Below are 23,359 nucleotides of genomic sequence, written 5' to 3' on the forward strand. Positions count from 1 at the left end.
ATTTAAACCTATAATCCATTTATTTGCACACCTACATATAAAAGGCTTATTCACACTTTTCGCAAGGCTTCTAATCTTGAGATCCTGTGTGGCATTTCATTGACTCGCAAAGAGCTCCTTCAGCTAATCATTTATATTTTTCTCAATGTAGCCATCGATCTCCATTCTATCTACCTGTTGTTGCCAGGCTACGAATACCGTCAGTACGCAAACGTGCAATGACTAAAACAAAACTAAGTTATAATGGTCACATTTAAGCCGAACGACGACTGACCGACCGAACGGGCGATACAACAAATATGGTTTCCTGCCTGCCTACCTGTAGCCTCAGCTTGGCTGGGCACAACAACGAAATCCAATATGAGGCGGAGCTTCTTGTCACACGACAAAGCGAGACACACTGATACCTGCCATCCATTAGCATCAATGAGTTGAAAGAGCAGCGAAAGAGTTGGCCATTGGCGAAAGAGGTGTTCAAAGGCTGAATGCCAAGAAAAACAACAGCAACAAGTGTGTGTTTGGGTTTGTGAATGATGTTTCGAGGAGATGATGAGGAAAAACGACAACTTTTGTGATGGCTGAACAAATTAACACCGATCATTAGCTTCAGAGTACGCAAACGGGTGTGAACGCGCTATTTGACGAAACGTAAAGTAACGCAAAAGAAAATAGAAAAAATATAGATTTTGAAGATTAATATTAAATAAATAAGCAATAGTTTATTTAACAAAAAATCCAAAATTATCAATTTGAAAAAGTAAGTTTTAAATTTTTAAAAATCATAAGCGAAAAATATAAATTTTTAATATAAAATTTACTTTTGTTTACAGTTGCATCCAAAAAAAAAAAACAAATTTTAAAAAATCTTAAAATTCAAACAAAGTGTTGAAATCTAAAAATAAACTCGCAATTCTAAAAATACCTCAAGAATAGCAAGCAACCCAAAAAAAGTGAATTCTGTCCAACCAGCCCCTCCGAGCGTAGGACCCAGTGCTATTTGACAAATGGATACTAATTAATTACAGTTTGTACAAAATTTTAGTACAGCTCAAATCAGCGGCCGTACACCGTCAGACATCATAAAGTGCGTTAACAGCCGTAAACCGCTATTAACACAAAAACAACATAAAATTAACAGTAATTTAATAATTTAACGCAAAAAAGTGAAGTGAAAAGTACCTAATTATCATAACGACCAAAAAAAACTGAAAGAAAAAAACTGAGATCGCGACAAAAGAAGACTGGGGGAGATCCTCAATAAAGAAAAGATCCATTGATCGATCGATCGATCTAAACGCCTTTGTTGCTGTTGTTAAATCAAATAAACAGCCAATCAAGCAGCCAACTGTTAATCTGCAGTGTTTCAGTTTCAGTTTCGTTTTATTTTGGTATTTTATCACAGTTGACATTCACACACCATCAAACACACACACGCACGCACGCCAAGCCATTTCCAGAGGCGTTTGTGTGTCAGATCCGTTTCCCGCGGCGTATCATTTGCTGATAATTTAAAGTGGCGCGTGACACATTTGACACGCAAGTGTTAAACGTTTATTATAAGAAGTTCGCCCCATCCTCTCCTGGCGAAATACAAAAAAAAAAGTGAAAATAAAAAATAACAAAGTGCAAAAAACCAAAACAATTGTCGCCGGATCAGAACAAGAATTAAAATAAATAAACGGAAAGTAATTAAAATAAATTCAATTAATTGAGGCAAAATATGTGCTAAGGCTTGAATCTAAGAGAAAAAGAAAACAGTTTTTGAAGTAATTGGTGTCAATAAGCTGTGAAAAAAATCGGAAAAGTATTTGAAATTTAGCGGAACTGTCATTTGGATTACAACTACCTTCAAAAATTATGCGTAAGTTGCTTTTTTAATTTTTTATTACATTTTCTAATTAAAAATGTTAGAAAAAGGCATATTTTTTAAGAAATAGTTTTTTACATGAAAAACAAAAGACTCAAGACACAAACTTTGCATGGAAACATAAACGATTGGCTTCGAAAGAAAGGTGTTAAAATACCTATTCCCTTTTAAACTCCACTAAAACTAGTTGGTTTTTATCTCCCAAGAAAATGTATTTTCTCTATGAAATCAAAAGTCTATTAGAAATTAGAAAAAATAAAAAAACGAAACTTTTTCACAAATATTTATTTTCAATCTCTTTAAGACAATGAAATAGTTTCTCTTCCTATAAAACAAAAAAAGTAAATATTTTCCAAAGCATTGGGTTGTACTTTATTTAGGAAACTTAGTTCGTAAATCATGTGCAGTCACATGCTTTGAGTGTTTTGAAAATCCACGTAATCGTTACAAAAACTACACTCCATTACAGACTAGCTAAGCATTATCTGTCAGCTTTTTGATGATCATTTTTTTTTATATATATATATTTTTTTATATTAAAGTCATAAAATCATAATCATAGCCAAAACGTGCCTCATCGAAATAACGGTTTTAGACCATAGATCTCTTGGACCAAATCAGTTTCAGGACATTGGAGTCGATTTAGCGATGTCCGTCAGTCTGTCTGTCTTTCTGGTGGGTGGTCGCACTATAACACTCGAAGGGATTATCCGATTTGGTACAAACTTGTTACATCGTAATAATATTATCAAATTTAAATTGAGTTCGGATATGGGCAATATCGGTCTACTGTGGTACCTGCCACACAATATGACAACATTTTCAAAGAAAATAATTTACTGCACAGAAAGAAACAGATAATCCAACTTTGCGAATCCTAATATTTGCATCAGTGCTAGGTCAGGTGCGAAAATGAACAATGTCGGTCCACTCCATCATGTACCTTCCCCACAAAGGGTCAAAATTTTGACTATTAACTATTATAAAACGTGATGTGGGTGTCCGATTGTCTTCAAATTATACACATCACAATATTTTTACTAACCAAAGATCTGGTGAGAAGATGGTATATATCGATCCACTCCTTCTGGTACCTCCCCCACAAAGGGTCAAAATTTGGAATATTCATGAAGCTCATAAAACACGAAATAAACATCCGATTCCTTTCAGACTTGACACGTCTTAATATTTACACAAACACGAGATCTGTTATAAATATGATAGAGATCGGACCACTCCTTCTGGTACCTCCCCCACAAAGGGTCAAAGTTTTGAATAACAAAAACGATCATAAAATCCGAAATGAGCATCCGGTTCTTTTCAAATTACACAAATTACAATATTTTAATTAAGCCAAGGTATGGTATGAAATTGAGATATACCGATCCACTCCTTCTGGTATCTCCCCCACAAAGTGTCATATTTTTGAGTATCCATGAAGCTCATAAAACGCAAAATTAACATCCGATTCCATTCAGTCTTTGTACATCTTACCCACAAAGGGTCAAAATTTCCAATACTTATATCTAGTATAACAAAATCGACTGATGCTACTTTACTTGTTATATTATTAAAAGACTTAAACAACAAACTTCATGAGTAAAAATCGTCCACTACGAAAACAAAAGACTTAAGACACAAACTTGTAGTCTTTCAAGTAGTATTTGGGCCTTTTATCTATTAACCTTTGATATTTTAGTAATATTGTTGAAGTTTAGATTTCTTTAATAAATAAAAATATTTTTCAATTTATTATTACCGATAGTTAGTCTGTCTCCGTCGGTCATCTTTAGGGATCTTTTGGTATGGCGGACAAACAGCCATATTTCTAAAATGTCTTCGATTCTTTCAAATGGTATTGATTTGTGTAAAAAAATGTTTATTTGTTTAATAGAGGTTTCAAAAGGGCTGGTCGTTTCAGGGCATTTTTTAATTATCCAAGAAAACTTACTTTTATTAAATATTACTCGGCCGCAGTATCCGTAAGAATCTTATATTGTTACTACGATAACAGATTTGTCCTTCCTGATATTGAAATAATGTACAACACTAGTAAATAGATATATTTATTGTTTTCTAATAAAAATATTCCATTTTTTAATGGCAAACTACAACTGATTTTTCCAACACAGTTTTTAATTCAGAAAAAGTCTTTAACTCTGAAAATTTGGTAAATATTTCCTGTTTCGTAAAAAATGCACTTTCAAAATTTCCAATTTCTCCATTCAATTCTCAATTTTAGTTCAGTTCAATTTTTTCACAATTTTCAATTACATAATGAGGGAAGTTTTTGTTAAAACCTATGGAAATTTAAAATTCATCTTCAATCCACACAACCTCTAGTACGCATACAAACTTAGATACTAACTATCATATCATATACATATATACATTTTAATATAAATGCATATGTACACTGTTTACCGTAACAAAAAACGCGTTTGACTTAAGTAAATATTGAAGTCACGATTTGGACAAACAGAAAAGAAGACGGGCAAAGTTTAATCAATGGCAAATAAACAAATACAGAAAAAAACTAACTAAAAATCAAAATAAGACAACAACAAATACGCATCCATCACGCTGAATAATAGAGCTGGATATTTCGAAATATTTTTTCCGCTTCTGTGGTGTTCAGAGCGGGAGGAGTAGCTGATTTATGGCCTAGAAACAAAAAACAAAAAAAATTAATAGATTTTTTCTCGATTCTGTTTTTAGTTGGCAGCAGTAGCTTTTGTTAACCTTTTGGCCGGCAAAAGTCCAATAAATTAACTTACAACATCTTCTCTTTTTGTTAAGAACTTTCCAAAGATTTTCTTTTTTGAATCTCGCTCACTGAATAAATCTGTCATCCGGGCAATTAGAGAATTTATGATGGCAAAGAATTGAGTTGTAATACTTAACTCTATTCCAGCAATCAATAATCAATATATTTTCATTGGTGAGAGTGTGTGTGTTTATGAAGACGTCACTTTATTTTTGGATACTTCAACATCATTTTTGTTTTGTGATTTTTCCTCACTCTCTTACAAAAAAAAATGTTGGTTAGGCTGGATACCATAAACCAAAAGGGTTCCCTCACATTTATGGCCTAGCACCAGCAGAGAGATGCAAGCCTTGTTGTTGTTCTACTCTTCAAACAGTTATGACGCATTGACCGCTTATTCTTTTTGTCTGTCTGTCTGTCCGTCTGTCGCACTATTCACTTGAGCGTGGCTAAAATGTGCAATATAAAATTTAAAAAAAATGCCGACATGAGTAATTTAGACACTCGTCCACATACCATCAACACCACTTTGGCGGACAGAGGGACAGACGAACCGCCAGTCATCCATCAGTTTCGGCTTAGGAAAACAAAATTCTTAAATCTTGGCCGCTATTTGGGCAATACAGAGACTTTTATTGTATCAATTCTATCCACATGGCGGCGTGTTTGGTCTTTGACCGCCGTTGCCGTCGTCGCCTCTTACGAATCTAATGGTTTAAAAAGCAACAAAAACGAACTTTATAAGCTATTTGCATTGCCATTGTAAATTAATAAAATTATGAACGCTTTTACAACACCTGCCAATAAACTTCCACGGGAGAAAAAAAATCGAACAAAAAATCAAAGAAATTAAAACAGAAGAAATATTTATGTTTGGAATGTGTTGCTGAATTTGGGAATTACTTTCCAGTGGGAGTCGGTTACAGCCAGTTTGTGTCTTAAGTCTTTTGTTTTGATTTGAAATTCCGACTAACTGAAAGTTTAATGATTTTTCTTGGAATTCCTGTTTATTTTGTTTTGTTTAGAAGACATGTCAACTTCACACATTTTATCGGCCGTGGATCCCCACAGCAATGGCACACATTCGCCTCAGCATTTACACGCCCCAGATGCCATGGTCAGCACCGGCAATCACAACTCGTTGGGCAATCGCGGCAGCCCCAATGCCTTGGAGAGAAATTTACATGTCTCCCTGGATGATCGGGAGCTGTGGCTGCGTTTTCAAAATCTAACCAATGAAATGATTGTCACCAAGAATGGAAGGTAAGTTCGAAAATCCCATGAAACTCAAAAAAGTTGATCCTCTAAAGGTTCCACTGTATTTGCACGCCAAGGTGCTAAATGTTTATATCAAAAGATAAAAAAGTGATTTTTCTTTTGCAAATTACTTTTGAAGGTTCTTGTTTTCAATATTATTATTAATAATAATGAGATTCTAACGTTTTCCTCCCGCCACGCTGTCAAGAAGAAACAAAAGCGGAGGAAAAACAATCCATCCAACTTTGGAATAATTTCTGTTTTGTTGAAAATCCGAACTGGAAAAAAGTGTTAATTGATGCAGTCATGTTTCTAAGAAAAACTTGAACAAAACAAAATTTTAATATTCTAATTCATGTGTGTGTGTTTTAGGCGCATGTTTCCGGTTGTGAAGATCAGTGCCTCGGGCTTGGACCCAGCTGCCATGTATACCGTGCTCTTGGAGTTTGTGCAAGTGGATACACATCGCTGGAAATATGTCAACGGGGAATGGGTAAGTTGTCCGCTCATTTTTTATCGCCAAAGCAATCTCTTAAATATTTCTCTTTCTCTTGCTCTCCCTAGGTACCTGGCGGCAAAGCCGAAGTTCCTCCCTCCAATCCTATTTATGTACACCCCGAATCTCCCAACTTTGGTGCCCACTGGATGAAGGAACCCATTAGCTTTGCCAAAGTTAAGTTGACCAACAAAACAAATGGCAATGGCCAGATAATGTTGAACTCCCTACACAAATATGAGCCCCGTGTCCACTTGGTACGCGTGGGCTCGGAGCAGCGTCATGTGGTTACCTATCCCTTTCCGGAGACACAATTTATTGCCGTCACAGCCTATCAGAACGAGGAGGTAACCTCTCTGAAAATAAAATACAATCCATTTGCAAAGGCCTTCTTGGATGCCAAGGTGAGTACAGAAGCCCCTCTCCCCCTTCCGTCATTCTCCATGACCCAGGATTTTTTCCACTAAAAAGAACAACAACTAATAAAAACAAATTTCGTTTCCCAAAGGAGCGCCCCGATACGATGTATTCTCATGATGCCCACTATGGTTGGTTGATACCACCGCCCACCCATTACACCAGCTCTCCGGTAAACCACAATACCTTGGCCGAATCCTCCTTGGTGTCGGGAAATTGCGATCGTTATGGTCGTGCCTTGAGTAGCCGATCAAATGCCTCCAACAGATCCACTCCATACAGTCGACCTCGCATTGTCTCAGGATCTGGTAGCAATGGCAGCACGGGCAACGCATCACCACCTCAACCCCCATCGGCACCCCAGACTCCCACGAGTCTACAATCCAGCAACACCCAACTTGGATCAACCCCCACATCGAGTGCCTGTTTCACCAGTTCCTATTCACAATCGGGTTTTATGCCCGTCGAACCCACATCAAGTGCCACAGTATTCTCATATCCCACCACATGGCAGACCAATGCCAACTACTGGAGTTCTCCAGCGGTGCCGGGTCCCATGGCCGTCAACACCGCCAGAGCAATGTGTAAGTATAACAATACCATTTCGAAATCAAAGTGAAATGTACTTATTTCTTTCGTTTCTCCCGTAGCCTCCCACAATTCTCCCTCGCCCACAAACAATGGCTCCCCCACCTACACTACACCCTCCCCCGGTTACACGATTCATCACTTGACTCCCCATGGCCATGCCCATCAGTATAACATGGCCCAGCCAACGGTCAGCCATTCTGCCGACATGTACCAAAGTGTTTCGCCCACCACCCAATCATATGCCGCCCCAGCTCATCAAGTTTATCATCCCACACCCACGTCACCCACCTCACATCAGCTCTACTCGAATGTTTTGAATGGACCCAGTGCCCTGACTTATCCCAGCACATCATGGCACAATGGTGCTGCCGCCGACTATGGTCTATATCAAAATCCAGCTGCTTATGCCTATCAAACGGAATACATTCCCCTAGTTTCAGAAATTGGGTAAGTTACATAATCGAACTTTTCCGTTCTCTCTCCCTTCAACCCCTTCTTCTCTCTGGATAATGCAATTTTCTAACAAAATGTAGTTTAGTTATCAATGATTTTTCTTTTCACTCATCAACCATGCAGCACTTATGTCCCACCCGCTTTGGAACCAGTCGAAGTCACCAAAATCATGGACAATGCCAGTCACAATGCCTTGTACAGAACCCCTGAAGAACCCACCACAGTCTTGACCTTGGAATGTAACAGCCTCAAGGCAGACGCTGCGTCCCATGCGCCCCATGCTGTTGAGAATTCGGTTAAACTGGAAACTCTATCATCGGCCAATGCCAATGGCCATCTAAGAGCCCCCTCAGTCGATCCCTCCGTCCCCGTCTCAGCTCCTGTACAAAATACTTCTGCATCAGGCAACACCTGGACGCCGCTGACACCACCCCAAAGTGCTCTACAACAATAGATGAATTGTTCGGGTGTTCTACTTCAGTTGTAGTAAAAGTAAAATAATTTAAAATAGTATTTGAAAAAAAACTTAAGCCTTTAGATGCAATCGTTTAATATACATTTAATCAACAAATTAAAGAGAGAGAGGTGCGCTATTGTTTTGCCGCCTCTCTTTGAATTTTCTCTGTCTGAGTATAAACTTGTTTATTAGTTAGTTTTTAGTTTTAAATTAAAAAAAAAGAAAATCTAGTTAAGTAGCCGCAATTAAGAAAATATATTTCTGTTTATTTTGAAAAAATATGTCTATTGTGCATTTAATAATAATAAGATGGGCATTCTCTTACGAACATCTTCATCACTAAGATGTTCGTAAGAGAATTTCAGAAAAATGTTCTTGTGTGGAATTTAAACATTTTTAGTCATTTTAAACAAAAAAATAGTAAAAATGCCTAAGAACTAATGCAATTGTTTGTTTTTGGATTGTAGGTATGACGATTAAATTGTTCTGCTTTCGCTTCATTGATAAAAAGTGAAAGAGTGAATTGTTAATTGTTAATAATATCTGAGAGAAGTAATTATTTTTTACTCCATGGAGAAAAAAATGAAGGAGACATTTTCTAGAGGGTGTATGTGTGTTTATTCAGGGGTGCTCAAGAAGAAATATCTGTTTTCAGTCAATTTTCTCTTTGCTTATTTAAATCAAGAACAAAACAGTGTTAAGTCATTATTTATACAAATATTTTTTATCCATTTGCTTTATAAACTATTTTGGCAAACATTCGTGTTTAAAAACAATTAAATAGAACAGTAAAATATAAAGAAAAACAGAATTTTAATTTTCTCTTAAATTATCTCTTTTTTCTCTTCATGTTCTAGAACACGGTTTTGAGCACCCCTGGTTTATTACAGTATTGAGTAAAATCATATAAGAGATCGTTAAAGAGAAAATAAAAATTTCATTTTTTTATTACATTTTGCAATTTATTTGTCTTTGCTGTGTTCTTTAAATTTTATCAAAGCTAGTTTTAAAATAATTAAACGAATAATACGTAGACATTGATTGGTTGGTTGTTTAACAAAAACTAAGAGAAATTGATCACTTGCGCTGGAATACTTTTAGCTCAGCATTGGTTTATTAGCATGGCTGCTCAAAAACGTGGGCTAGCACATGAGTCCGCAAGAACGAATATTTAAAGGAAAATTAATGTGATGTTTTTCTTTGAATTCGATTTATTTCATTTTTTTTTTAAATATGAAGTTCGTCCAAAATTATTAATAAAGCAAATAACTGACAATAAAAAAATAAACAAGAAAAAAGCTGTAAGCACGACCGAGCCGAACTTTGAATACCCTCCACCATTTCGACAATTGGGCAATTTTCATTATTATATTATATACATGGACCTGCAACTTTTGTCATAAGCCATTACAATATTCAAATGCGAAACTTTAAAAAAATGTCGCTAAAATCATCAAAATAGCGAATATAGGGAGGTACCGTTATATGGAGGCTATACGAAGGGGTGAACCTGCACGGACAATTTTTTGTCATGGGCTATAGTATCCATTACGAACTCCAAATACCAAATTTGAAACAATTCCGGTGAAATTTTTTGGTAAAATTAACAATGTACCGAATATCGGGAGGTACAGTAATATGGGAACTGTAAGAAGGCGTGGACTGTACAAATAGAAAATTTTAAACATTTCCGATGAAAAATGTCGCTAAAATCACCGAAATACCGAAAGAAGGAGGTACCATTATATGGGAGCTATACCATGGCCCATTTTCAAGACCAAAAGTCCTGCAGACATAATATGCATTTGAGTAAAATTTCATCAACCTACCTCACTTCGTTCGGAAACCAGAGTGATTTCCATAGACGGACGGACATCGCTAAATCGATAAAGAATTTTATGTTGATCAAGAATATATTACTCTGTGGGGTCTAAAATGTATATTTCGAGGAATAGCAAACTTAATATACTCTCCATACTATGGTGGAGGGTATCATAATGTTTGAAGACTGATTTGTTGATGATTTCTCAAAGCAATGATAAATTGATTGGTGAGCGGTCTTTTGAACAGTATTGTAATTAGTTTTTTAAAGGTAAGAAAGAGAGAAAGGGAGAGGGAGAGAGAGTAACAGAAACGCATGCTATAGTACAGGAACCATTGACGTACTATTAGAGAGTACTTTTTTCCTGGAGAAGTATGGTTCTGAAAAAGATGTCTTGTTTAAAGGCTTGATCTGAAATGTATTTAAATAAAAAGGCCTCGTTCAATATCCCAAAAAACATTCAAATCCCGATTCTGTCTCTTCTTAAATATGACACACATTTTGTTTTATTCAGACCAAAAAGAAAAACTTACACAATATGTTGTTTGTTTTTGTTGCTATTGTTTAAAACTTAGTTCTATACAAACAGTTTCTAAATCTACACACACGCACACATGCGCACATCTTAATTCTAAATCTGATTCCAAAATGAATATGATGACAAATACAGGACATGCATCAATTTGCCATTCTGAAAACAGACTCTTCCCATTTCCCGATGGCCGGATTGAAGAGCGGTGGAAAGCCTCACCAGTTGTCAGCGGATGCTTTTGCTTGGCAGCGCTCTTTGGAGTGCCTAAAAATATTCACTGTATTTTAACTTTTGCCAGCCCAGACGCTGTCTCTTCAGGTCCCTGTAGCTGTTGGGAAGACCGTAAAAGAAGTAAATGGCCAGACCTGTGCATCAATCGTGGGGGATTGGAAGAAAGAGGAGAAATAAATAAGATAACGGTTTTGAGACATTAAGGAGTTAAGGACTAGTTTGGTTTGTGTTGTTGTTGTTGCTGTGTTTTGTTTGTTTGTTTTTTTTGTAACCATGCCAAACGGGGGCTTCATGCATTTCGTTTGTGTTAACTTTTTGAGGTTAGGTGGTTTGAGGTGCTGGATTAGTTAAAGATTTGCTAATTTAGAAAGCCGGGTTAATGTTATAATTCGGTCGTCTGTTTCTGTTTGACCGATCTTAACGTTCTACGAGTTTCATTGATCATGCTGGCCGATAGTGCATTGAGATTGCTTTGTGACTTGGTTAAATTCTCTCGGGGAGCCTGCGGCTTCTCCTCTTCTTGTTGTTGGTGGGGTTCGGCAGATCTGGGTCTGCGAACTTCCACTTCGGGTTTGGTTTGGGTTTTGTGAGATGGGCCACGTTTCAAGATGGCCTCTAGTTTTTGTTTGAAAGGAACTTCTTCTCCGTCGTTGGATTGTGGTTCACTTAACTCCACAAATATCCTGGGTTTGGACTGTTCGTCCTGCCTCAGGAGTTTATCTAGGCTAGGACGCTCCCTTTGTCGACCCAGAGTGTTAATGGTTTTATAAAGCACCGGATCGAATTTGGGAGGTTTGGGTATGTTTTGTTGGGAGCTTGTTGTGCCCGCTTGAGGGTCATTGTCGATGTCGATATCGCAGCCTTCGATGGCTTTTAAAACTAATTTTCTAACATCCGCTTCGCTTTTGGAATGTTTGAGTTTGGGTCGCTCATTGGTAAATTCATCTGCGGTCGTGGATTCTTTAGGGGGTTTGGGTTCTGGTGGTTTCATTATCAATTGACTCAATTTATTGCGAAACCTCTCCGAGTGCAAAGGATCTTCCACGGAGGCCACTGAGTGTAAAGACTCCACAGACTGGGCACGATGTTCAGGAGAAATGGAACTGGGCATATCACTGGCCAGTTGCTTTCGCTTCTGCTCCTCTTGATGCTTTTCCAAGGCCATCCACAGCCGAGGACTATTCAGAATTTCTTCCACCAATTCCATGGCTATTTTTTGTTTCTCCTGATAGTTTTCCTGTATTCCTGAATCCACACTGGGGGGTGTAATGTTGTCCTCTGTGCCCTCCTCTATTTCAGAACTATCACTACTGCTACTATGCACAGTGGCCACTGTGGTACTTCTGATCACACTGGGCACCATTTCAGAATCGACACTAATCTTACGATCATAGAATGGGGTGTCGTACAGACCGTCATCCTCAGTTTGCAGGACATCATCCAACATGGCTATGACAGATTTCTCCTCTTCGGTTGTCGTGTCCATTTTAGTGGCCACTGGCGCAATCGTTAATTCGCCTGGCTCTTTGGCAGCTTGGACCGAGCTGTGGGACTTGTCACTTTTGGTGTCCTCCACATAGTTTATTTGGCCATTGGGCTGCTTGATGACCATCAGGTCATCACTGACCTCATTCATGTCCATTATTTCATCCAAACTCTTGACGGAGCGTTCGTTCTGCTGCATCACCACCGTTGTGGCGGTGGAGACATTTGACACGGCTTTGAAATTATCGGCTATGCCCGGACCACCCCGACTGGATTTGAGCAATCTCTCGAATTCCACGCGTTCAGGGTGTCTCTTGGCGGGATTTTTTATATCATACATGCACCAACATGCAATAAACATAGGTATACCTAGTGTGACAATAATGTTAACCAGATTAGTAGACTACGAGATACCAAAACATAGAGAGAGAGCGTGCATTCGAGTGGGGTTAGTTGGTTGATGAGTGTGTCATGCGAACGAGCGGGTGAATGAATGAAGATGATGCAAATGTAGAAAGCCCTCCCACATTCCATAACTTACCAATGGCCATCCAGACGCCAAATCTGATCCACGTCATTACGTCCAGCTGTAGCATTAAATATATGTTGATAAATATACTGATGGCAGGCACCAAGGGGACAAGCGGTACTCTGAAGACTCGGGCATAGGCCTCTCGAGGCTGTAAACATATCGCAATAAGCACCAGCAAAGTGAATACCACCAAAACGATCAGCAATACTAAAACCCAAAGTTGGTTGTTGATCAAGGCATCATAGGCCTGCATAAATATCAGACCAATGCCCATGGATAGAAAACCTGGGAAAAGGATAGAGAATTACGTGAATTCGTGCGGAGAAGGAGTTCATCGGATACTTACAAAACAATGTGATGAGACTACCCACAATTCGGGTGGTCAGTGCATTGGGTACATCAACTCGGCGACAGTTAAATAACTGCAATAATACTGACTTAAATGTGGCCCGTTCGCCTTTGGAAGTCAACAAGGAATGTTCCGAGACATTGTGGCCATTGCCATTGCCGTTCACATGGCTGTGATTACCACCATTGGCATGGCCGTTTTCAGCAATTATTTCATGGCTGCCAAACGTCTCGGAATTGTCCATGTATCGGAGGATGGTAATGGATATGGCCACAACACTGTAGGCCAATAGAGTACCGATCGACAGAAGATTCACCAATTGGGCCAGATCAAATAAGCCGGCAATTAATGCTAGAATTTATGAAAGACTGCTTTAAAAAAAGAAAAAAGAAGTATCTCGCATTGGACTCACCGGTTAGTATTGCTGCAAAGATGGACCCAATTACCGGCACTCTGTAACGTGGATGTATGCGCCCCAAGAAGCGAAACAACAAACCATCCTGAGCCATGGAATACATTACTCTGGGCAGTGGAAACAAGGCACCAAATAAACTGGCCAATAGACCAACCAAGCCACCAATCGATACTATCCACATGGCGAAATTCCAGCCCACCTCCTTAAAGGCACTGGGCAAAGGAGCATTGGCATCTTGCAGGTAATAGGGCACCATCAGCGTAAGGACAGTCGAAACACCACAGTAGCACAGGAATATGACCAGCAGTGATAGTAAAATGGAACGAGGAATGTTTTTCCTTGGATTGCGTACCTCCTCACCCGTTGTGGCTATGCAATCGAAGCCCACAAAACCAAAGAAACAAGTGGCAGCTCCCTTCAAGGTGCCAGTGAAACCGAATGGAAAGAAACCGCCCAAACCCAGATCGGTGCCCTCGGGTAGATTTGTGGTATTTGTAGTGCTGGGATCAATGGTCCAGTTGGACCAGCTTGCTGGAATAATGAAAAGGGAAATAAATAGTGAAAAATTTGACATATCAAGCTTCTGGTCTACTGGCAGGTAAATTGGCGGTATCGATAAGAGCTTCATATTAAATATACATATTGCCAATACTCACATTTGATGGCTCCAGCAACAATGACAAAAACCAAAATGAACAGGTTCAGACAGGTGCAAAAGTTATTGGCAATTGCCGATGTTTCCACGCCGAAAGCAAGGGCCACTGTTTTAAATAAACAAAGAAAAAGTTATTAACAACATTGAATCGTACATTTTATGTTACCAAAACCTACCTCCAAACACCACCACCAATCCGAATGCAAAGAAATCGAAATAACTACCCAAAAATGAGGCATTCATTGGTGATATTTCAGCGAAAGTAGTTTTCAAGGTGTCGTTGATCAATGTATCCAGATACAAGCTGATGCCGCGACACACCGCTGCCGTGCCAATCATGTATTCCAATATCAGATTCCAGCCAATGACAAAAGCGGCAAACTCTCCAATGCACACATAGCTATAGACATACGCTGAGCCGGCTTTGGGTACACGGGCGCCAAATTCAGCATAGCAGACACCTGGTCGGGGAGATGGAGGGGCGAATAAAGAAAATTAGCAGACAATGAAAATGAAATCCATATAAATAGATCAGCTGATATGGGGTAAAACCACATTAGCGATGTAGAAATATGCAATTTATGAGAATCGCTGATGCGTGTTCAATTACCTGCTAAGAGCGATGCCAATGCGGCTATGGCAAACGAAAGTATAACCGAGGGGCCAGCTTGATCTTTGGCAATTTGCCCAGCCAGTACATAGACACCGGCGCCCAATGTGGAACCCACACCCAAGGCTGTGAGATCATACAAGCCCAAGACACGATTCAGTTTTCCCTCGCCATCGCCACTCTCCTGGGACAAAGGTTTCCGACGAGTCAAGACCTTCCAATACGAAGGCTGTTGGACCATTTTCTTGATGTTTTGACTTTGGGAGTGGAACTGAAAATAAAAAAACAAACAAATTTAGAATTATAAATTTAACTCACATCGAATTTAAGAACAAAGAACAGAAGCTATTGCACTGCCGCCGAATCATTTTTGTCACATTCATTGTTATTTTTTCGACATTGATACGATTCGAGTGGGGTTGGTCACAGATAAACTTTGATTCCATTTCAGCAAGAAAAATTAAGGCATTCTCCTGCCATACATTATTTGGCCAAGGTCAAAAATCTCATTTAAAAAAATGGGAAAAAGCGGAAGTCAATAAAAAAAGAGTGACATATCCCGCGTGATGTAAGGGAAATTAATAGCTCAAAACAATGTTGAAGGGGTATTGCGAAGATGGATGTGATCTAAGAAGCTGTGACGTCTTGATAACCTATTTAAAAAGTTCAACATTTTTCGAAGGTGTATTGACATTCAGAAGAATAATCCTCATACTAGTAATACATTGTCAGATTAATGAGATGGCACTTTTTCAATTCATCATGGGGTGGGGAGATTTTGGGTATTATTTAAGGACAAAAAAATGAACTTTTTCATATAAAAATGTGCCAAAATGTATAAAAATGAACAATTTTGGATGGATTCTATTGCATACGTTCTGGAGTATATAAAAATGAATTCTATTGCGTTTGGTCAGAAAAAAAAAATAATTGACTTTTTTATTAAAAAAAAAAAAACGATTATTGCTCTGAAGAATGTTGGAAAGATATTCTTCGACAAATCTTTGATTGTACTATGATAGTCGGCTGGAACACGCTATATTAGTCTTTCAGCGGACATACAATACAAATTTTAACAGTAGTCTTCAAAAATATATTCGAAAAAGTGCTATAATCTTGTCTTAACTTTCCTTGAAAATATTCCGAAAAAAGCTTGACAATAACTTTGATTTATGTCAAACTTAGACCTGATATTCATAAAAAATTGCTCCTAAAAAATTAAACATTGCATATTTGGCACCATAGCTTCGCAGAACTTCTGGTAAAAGAGGAATTACAAGGTTCCGGAAACTAAAAAAAAGTGAGTCTTATGGGAAAGGAAGGAGTTCTATGGAGTTGGAGTTGTATTTTTTCCTCCGACCTCTCTCCTAAAAACTCTATTTTCTTTTCTACAATCTTTAAAGGTGTAATTTGAGACATGGTACTCGACATGGTTTCAATTTAAAGGTGGATCCATACTTGCAGAAAAATTGCTTGGCAGCATTTCTCTTAAAAAAAAATTAGGACAAGTACGACCTAATCAAAATGCGTTAAGGGAGTTCTTCGTTTTTTAACATTAGTTAACGAAAATTATCGAAGCTCCCTTTAGTTTCCTTTAAAATTGAAATTGTATACAAGATTATAGTAAATTTGCGACCGGCAAGCTTCCATTGCAAAACCATATGAGCTCTAGTCTATTCTAGTAAAACTGGAAGACAATTTTTATTATATTTTTAACACAGACCATGGACACAGTACGCCATAGCTTATCTTCGGAATAAAAATCCTTCGTAAACTACACGTAACTGGTTTTATGGTCCAAGAACGCCAGCAGCTATTGCTGCGACTGGCGAATGCAATGTAAAGCAATGCTCATTACTCAATGCCGCCTACAATCTGAATTTTCGATCGGTCACAAATGCCAATAAAAAATCTACGTCGTTTTATAAAATCAATCGTAAATCTAATTTCATTTCAGACACTACGTTCCAGTTTCCATTGTAGAATTAGACGGCTCAGATTCATTGTTGGGACAATATCACCACCACCAAGACATGGAACAGCAGATCAGATCTGAGTCAACGCCAATGTGCAGCCCAAGTGGGGCGTATGTTAATGTCTCAGTGATTGCATGCATGGACGTTGAACCGTTATTTATGTAGGATTCATTATCTCTTCCTCAGGAGGGAATAATATAATCTATTTTAAGAATTTGGAGCATAAAATCAGCAGAAACATGCAACGTTGAAACATCTGTTATGCTGTGTTGAAAGTAACAAATATATTTTAACATTTTCCACATAAAAGTTCAACTAATAAAAAAATCTCCCGTATTACCAATATCTGATCTCTTTTAAACCAATTTCTTGCAAAAAAATATACTAGAGAAAAATTTAATTTTATCTCCAAGGTCATTCGCTATATTCTTTTAATTTTTAAATATATTTACGAAAATATTTCATGTGCAAACAAAAGACGAAATACTTAAAAATCTCTCTTCAATGATAAGAAATTAACGTGTGGCTAGATTTACTACAACAAAAACAAAGAAAAGGGGAGGGGGGACGAACAATAACATATTGGGGTAAGATATAAGCTTGCACAAATAGCCAAGCAATAATCCTTTCGGCCTAAATTCTCATTTCTGAGAAGTTATTCTTTGTATATTTTCTATCATAGAAAAAATTTGGGAATTTCAAAGAATTTGTATCAAGAATATCTCAGAGAAATCATCAAAATCTGACAGGGTTGTATATGTGATGGCCAAAAAATTTCGGATATTTTAAAACAATTCATTTGAGTTTCTTGAACACTTTTCTTGACCATTCTTACCATGAATATTAAACAGAACTTAAGAAAAAAAATGTTGGGATTGTTGCAGCCCTATTGTATACTGTATTCTTAACAGAGCTCCGAAATGATCGCTAAAATTCGAATAGGGAGTGAAACCCTCTCAAATTCGAGAGAAAAGCGAGGGTATTAAGCTGGTTTTACTCTTGCCAAGCAGATTCTTAGTTTTTTTTTTTTACTCTATTTCGAACACTCCGACTTACACTCTTATTATTGAAATAGGAGTACTTGCGAGCGCTCCCACATAAAACAAAAGAGTGGAGAGCAATCCTCGTGAGTATTTTTTCATTCGCGAGTAAAATCGAACAAATGAGGGTATACTTGTTCGATGTTTTAAGCAGTTTTTGCAATGCGTTAAAAAGCGTTCTCTGCTATTCAAATCTTTCTGATAGGATTTTCTACAAGTCCAATCAGCATTTCCTGTATATTCGGCCGGACCGAACTCTGAATACTCTCCACCATTTGGAACGAATTTGGCAATTTTCAAAAAACTAAAATCCATCAAAAATGCTGTTAAAATCTTAAAAATACCTAATGTGGCCATTATATTAGGGTTTATACTACGTCGTGGACCTGCATCATCAAAATACCGAATGTGGCCGTTTTATTAAGGTATACACGACGTCGTGGACTTGCATCATTAAATTATCAAAATACCAAAAATAGGGAGGTACTATTATATTGGGGCTATACCAAAACGTGGACTTGCATAGCCAGTTTTCTGTCATAGGCTGTAGTATCCATTATGAACTCCAAATACCAAATTTGAAACAATTCCGGTGAATAGTGTCGCTAAAATCATCAATGTACCGAATATAGGGGGCAATGTTAAATAGGGGTTATACCAAAAAGTGGACCCACATGACCCATTTTCAATACCAAAAGTCCTGCAGATATAATATTAATTTGAGTAAAATTATATCTACCTACTTCATTTCGTTCGGAAGCTAGAGTGATTTCCACAGACGGACAGATGGACGGACATCGCTAAATAAACAATTATATGCCGATGAAGAATATATATACTTTGTGGGGTCTAAAATGTATATTTCGAGGTGTTACAAACGGAATGACAAACTTAATAGACCCTCTATACTATGGTGGTGATTTTGAAAATATTTTGTTTTTATTCTTAAAAGTTAAAATACCTTTCTTATTGCAATTAATATTTTTTCTCATGCTGAAAAGCATAAGAATATGGGCTCGTCCAAAAATGGCGCTCTTCTCAACTTTTTGTTCCTTTAAGTATCTAATACATTACAAAAGATATACTATTACTTAATCAAATAAGAAAAGTCAACAAGAAGTATGGAAACAACAAAAAATACCACAAATGGTGTAACTGTTTATTTACGATAAGAATTGACCGTTATATAGTGCGTCCATCCTCCTATTAGAGTTTGTGGTGGTGGTGGAATTGGAACAATCAATCATAATGCTCAGAGAAGCATGTGACAATTAAACTATTCCCTAATTGATTTGTTTTTTGTTTTTAGTAACAAAAACAATTCAGCCGAAATTGATATGCGAAGCAAAACAACAAAAAAACCATTGCCTATTTTTTTAAACAATAAAGATAAGCCATTTATTAATAGACAATTAAAGAGGAAATTGCATATCTTTCTACCAACATGGCAGTCAAATGTAAACAAACCTCGAATTGACTCACCTTTTAAACGATGGCAAAGAGTTTCCCAAATGCTGTGGAGGAGGAGTTGAGGCAAACAAATTTGTTGTGGGTATATATTTACTGTGGCAACAATTTCAACAATTCTTAACACTTTCTTCAATGTTTAATCAATTCCACACTCATTTCTTTAATTTTATTTTAATTTCAATTTTGTTCGCACGTTACACTGGCAAATCGCCTATTTTTAAGCACCCCTTAACCGCTTGGCTCAACGTTCACTGAGCGTTTAAACTGATCGACATTCTACGGTTCATCATTTTCTTCTAAGTACAAGCCAGAACACACAGAAGTGAAGTGCAGGCAGCCAGGCAGGCAGGCAAGAATAAAAAGGAAAAATATTTGCAAAAATGTCAAAACAACAGCAACAATAACACTCGCCAACACGCACGCACACACCGACACACCCGTATGAAGCGAATGTAAAAAGATATGACGACGAGAAGAAGAACTCATCATTTGAAAGACAATAAATGTATCTCAATGATACTGATAAGAATACAACAACACCAATATACGTAAATAAATAACCGAGACAGTTATACTACCACAGTGATAACGGCGTAAAGAACAGAGACTTCTCTCAAACGTCAGATTGAAGAGAGAATCTGTAACAGCTTTATGAAATATTTTGCTGAGTAGGTGAGTTTTCTCTCCTCAATTTAAAGAAACAAAATTGACTCTTTCTCCCATTGCAAATATTCTAACTGGGCTGCTGTTTTAATGATGTCTTAACTGCTGTTAAAATATTTAACTAAACGACTTACACTCCGGGTCATTACGATAAGTACATGTGTATCGTGATTGAGGGCATTACTTCTTTAAGTTTAAACAAAAAAGCGAAAAAGGGAAAAAGTACAAGAAAGTCCTTGAAAAAAATCCTAAGACTTTTCTATTGTTAGAATAACAACGTGAGCAAAAGTTGAAACAAAGAGATTGAGACCCCATTTCCAAAATAAAATGACGAAACATGAAATTTGAAGAGGGTTGGACGTTTATTTCGCATTCTCTTGAGCGTTTTGTTTTTCAAAATCTTGAACCCTATTTTGGGGAGGTACCAAAAGAAATGATCCGATCTCTACTATATTTAAAACAGATCTTGTGTTGATGGAAATATTGAGATGTACCAAGTCTGAATGGAATTGGATGTTAATTTCGCTTTTTATGAGCTTCATGGATATTGAAAATGTTGACCCTTTTGTGAGGGAGGTACCAGAAGGAGTGGACCGATAAATTCCATCTTCACACCAGACTTTGTATTAATAACAATATTGTGTTGTTCGTAATTTGAAGGCAATCGGAATCTTACATAACATTTTATTAGAGTTATAATTATTCAAAATTTGGACCCTTTGGGGGAAGGTACTTGAATCGATATTGTCATTTTCGAGCCTGACGTAACACTGATGGAAATATTAGGATTTGCAAAGTTGGAGCCAAATCGGATCATCCTTTCTCCTTCTATACAGGATTTTTTTTAAATTTCTTCCTTTTGTGCGGGAGGTACCAGAAGGAGTGGGCCGAAATTGCCCAACTCCGAACTTGACCTAAATTTGATAATAGTATTACAATGTACCATGTTTGGACCAAATGGAATGCTCCCTTCAAGAGTTATCGTGCGCCCAAGCCAGCAGACAGACAGACGGACATCGCTAAATAGACTCCAAATGTCTTAAAACGGTTTGGTCCAAAGAGACTTAGAGTCTTAACTCGTTATTTCGATGAGGCACGTTTTGGCCGTATCAAATGATATATACCCCCTCTAGCCACATGGTGGAGGGTATAAGAAACGGTCAAGTTAAAACGAGATTCTTCTCTAATGGAGTGTACATATAATAATGATTGGCAGTGTATGAGAATAAGTATGAAAATTACTCAAGTCTAATAACAACATCTGTTTCCATGCGTTACTAATAATAAATAGGTACTATTCAACCGTTGCATCTTCGCTATTACAAAAAAAAATTGTAATATTAATTGGGATGCACTCATAGAACTACACACAAGCCTACATACTTATTTATATTCGTTAGTACACTGTCAACTACGTCATTAATAAATATCTATAACCCGGCTGTTATTTTTATTCATACGCTTGAATGGTTGACGATCGCGGTCACTTTCAGTTTTGAACATGCAATCAATAATGGATAGATGTATGTTTGTGTGGAGGTACAAAGCTAAATTCATTAAATTCCGCTCTTGGTGTGATTTAATTTTTTGTTTTTGTTTTTTTTTTCATTCAAATTAATTTTGTCAAAACTTTTCATTTCTTTTTCATTCAAAATCTAGATGACAATGATACTGCCAGTGTCACTGATAAGGATGCGGACAGCCTGTGTCATAATATTATATGTATAGTTGTTGGTGTTGTTGTCGTCTGGATCGTATCTAACACGGCTATGTAAACAAATCGTTACGAAGCAGATATGTATCTCTCACACGCATTCGCACATTCTCTTTCGTACTGTTTTCGTTTTATTTAAAAAAATAATAACAATTCAATTCTCGTTGTTTTTGCCGTACTTTACTTTACTTTTATTATCGGGACCGAGAGCAAAACAAAAAGTGATACAGGTACGCTGCGGTACAATCGGTGTGGGACTTAAACTTGCGATCCCATTCAACGTCGTTCCAATTGTTTTCAATTCTAAAATAAGACTAATTTACTAATTGTTACTGCCGGCATCAAGTACCTGGCAAGATAGCCGTGAACGACGCTGGCTCGGGCTCGAGAAATGCCTAAATAAAAGTAGCAAGAACATCAACAACAACAACTCGCAGTGCAAAGAAAAACAAGTGTCAACAAACAAACGAACGAACAGATAAACACACATTCATTCTAGTTAATACAGACCTACATACGAAGTCGTCGGTCGCATACCTGATCGGTTGATGATACTCCTCCAATAATTCGGGTAATTATATCAAAATATTGTTGTAGCTTTTTTATTTAATCGGGCAATCAAAAACATGCACTTTCATACTCACCAAAGTATAACATTTGGAATATTCGCTGGTCAGAGGGGAGAATTTTTAAAAATAAATTGGATGCAAACAAAAAAATGCGATTCGGACGTCACATGTTTAACATTTTTGGAATACAAAACAGAAGCTTATGATTAACGCCCGGCATTAGAGTGTAGGTACATGCTTGGGGTTTTAATGATTAACAATGTTTTGAGAATATGGATGGCAAATGGAAGAACAGTTTTTGGAATTTTTCGTTCAGATGGGTTTTTGATATATGTGCCATTAAATATTGTTATTTTATGTCATTAAAAAATAGCATACATCCTATAATGAATAATGATTATGGGCCCAAGATAAGGGCCCATTATGCGACCAAAAATCATTCAATATCTAACAAAAACAAATGTGAGGGAGTTTTTTGATACTGAGATCTGAAACATAACCTGATTAGCGTATTTTGATGTCAGTTTTTATGTTGAAAATTATAATTATTATTATTTTGGTTTAGCCACTGGATTTCTTGATCATTATTTCAATACAATCCAAATTTCATGGCCAAAAAGCTGATCATGGCACCGATACAAATCCACTTATCAATTTGTATATATTTTTGATTGTGAGTCACATTTTTATTTCATAAAATAAAGAAGCCATAGTGGCCTCAGTTGATATTTTGAAATCACTTTTGCCATTCGACAGAGTTTATCTCGTAATGATAGTCGACAACGATTCGCCAAGATTAGATATCTACTGCTACATACATTACACGCTTATCTTTTTAAAGCTGATTGTTGAACAGCAGTTGATTCGTTTTTAATTTTTTTTTTAATATAAAATGATTGGTTAGGAATTCTACAAAATTCTAAAATTGAAATAAAGGTATTAGAAAAAAGAAGAAAATACAAATTTACAAAAATGCTATACAACCCACTCT

At 37.1% G+C, this 23,359-nt stretch overlaps 2 protein-coding genes and 1 long non-coding RNA gene across 16 annotated transcripts; 2 read left to right on the plus strand and 1 right to left on the minus strand.

Moving 5' to 3' along the window:
* The first annotated feature begins 454 nt into the window (after positions 1 to 454).
* Positions 455 to 8,373, plus strand: LOC101889221 (T-related protein). 5 transcript variants are annotated; one of them, XM_020040103.2, is made up of 8 exons: positions 455 to 757; positions 831 to 1,861; positions 5,660 to 5,897; positions 6,264 to 6,384; positions 6,456 to 6,791; positions 6,896 to 7,388; positions 7,455 to 7,842; positions 7,929 to 8,202. In XM_020040103.2, the coding sequence occupies exons 2-8, from the start codon at positions 1,858 to 1,860 to the stop codon at positions 8,056 to 8,058; spliced, it is 1,710 nt and encodes a 569-aa protein (XP_019895662.1). In that variant the 5' UTR covers positions 455 to 757; positions 831 to 1,857; the 3' UTR covers positions 8,059 to 8,202. The 5 variants fall into 5 exon arrangements, with proteins under 5 accessions (XP_019895662.1, XP_019895663.1, XP_005177262.1 ...); XM_020040104.2 differs by having other exon boundaries at positions 457 to 757; positions 7,934 to 8,069; XM_005177205.4 differs by having other exon boundaries at positions 464 to 757; positions 7,972 to 8,373.
* A 2,225-nt stretch (positions 8,374 to 10,598) lies between these two features.
* Positions 10,599 to 22,133, minus strand: LOC101889461 (cationic amino acid transporter 3). 10 transcript variants are annotated; one of them, XM_011298094.3, is made up of 9 exons: positions 21,984 to 22,133; positions 19,435 to 19,718; positions 14,937 to 15,207; positions 14,503 to 14,787; positions 14,328 to 14,432; positions 13,669 to 14,202; positions 13,254 to 13,607; positions 12,917 to 13,192; positions 10,599 to 12,744 (listed from the first exon to the last, which is right to left on the minus strand). In XM_011298094.3, exons 3-9 carry the CDS (start codon positions 15,175 to 15,177, stop codon positions 11,273 to 11,275), a joined length of 3,267 nt encoding a protein of 1,088 aa, XP_011296396.1. In that variant the 5' UTR covers positions 15,178 to 15,207; positions 19,435 to 19,718; positions 21,984 to 22,133; the 3' UTR covers positions 10,599 to 11,272. The 10 variants fall into 10 exon arrangements, with proteins under 10 accessions (XP_011296396.1, XP_019895660.1, XP_011296397.1 ...); XM_020040101.2 differs by having other exon boundaries at positions 21,989 to 22,128; XM_011298095.3 differs by having other exon boundaries at positions 19,435 to 19,715; positions 21,979 to 22,124.
* Positions 21,491 to 21,977, plus strand: LOC131803110 (uncharacterized). The gene is made up of 2 exons (XR_009342480.1): positions 21,491 to 21,608; positions 21,745 to 21,977. It is a non-coding gene; the product is annotated as an uncharacterized LOC131803110 (long non-coding RNA).
* Positions 22,134 to 23,359: the final 1,226 nt, after the last annotated feature.

Source organism: Musca domestica, unplaced genomic scaffold (genome assembly GCF_030504385.1).
Source record: "Musca domestica strain aabys unplaced genomic scaffold, Musca_domestica.polishedcontigs.V.1.1 27, whole genome shotgun sequence".
Lineage (NCBI taxonomy): Eukaryota > Metazoa > Arthropoda > Insecta > Diptera > Muscidae > Musca > Musca domestica.

Coding starts and splice junctions, on each gene's coding strand:
- LOC101889221 (XM_005177205.4), top strand. Junction 6,792..6,895: donor AGGCCTTCTTGGATGCCAAG/GTGAGTACAGAA, acceptor CGTTTCCCAAAG/GAGCGCCCCGATACGATGTA. Junction 7,843..7,971: donor CCCCTAGTTTCAGAAATTGG/GTAAGTTACATA, acceptor TCAACCATGCAG/CACTTATGTCCCACCCGCTT.
- LOC101889461 (XM_011298094.3), bottom strand. CDS start 15,177: ATGGTCCAACAGCCTTCGTATTGGAAGGTCTTGACTCGTCGGAAACCT. Junction 14,788..14,936: donor ATTGGCATCGCTCTTAGCAG/GTAATTGAACAC, acceptor CTCCCCGACCAG/GTGTCTGCTATGCTGAATTT. Junction 14,433..14,502: donor ATTGGTGGTGGTGTTTGGAG/GTAGGTTTTGGT, acceptor TATTTAAAACAG/TGGCCCTTGCTTTCGGCGTG.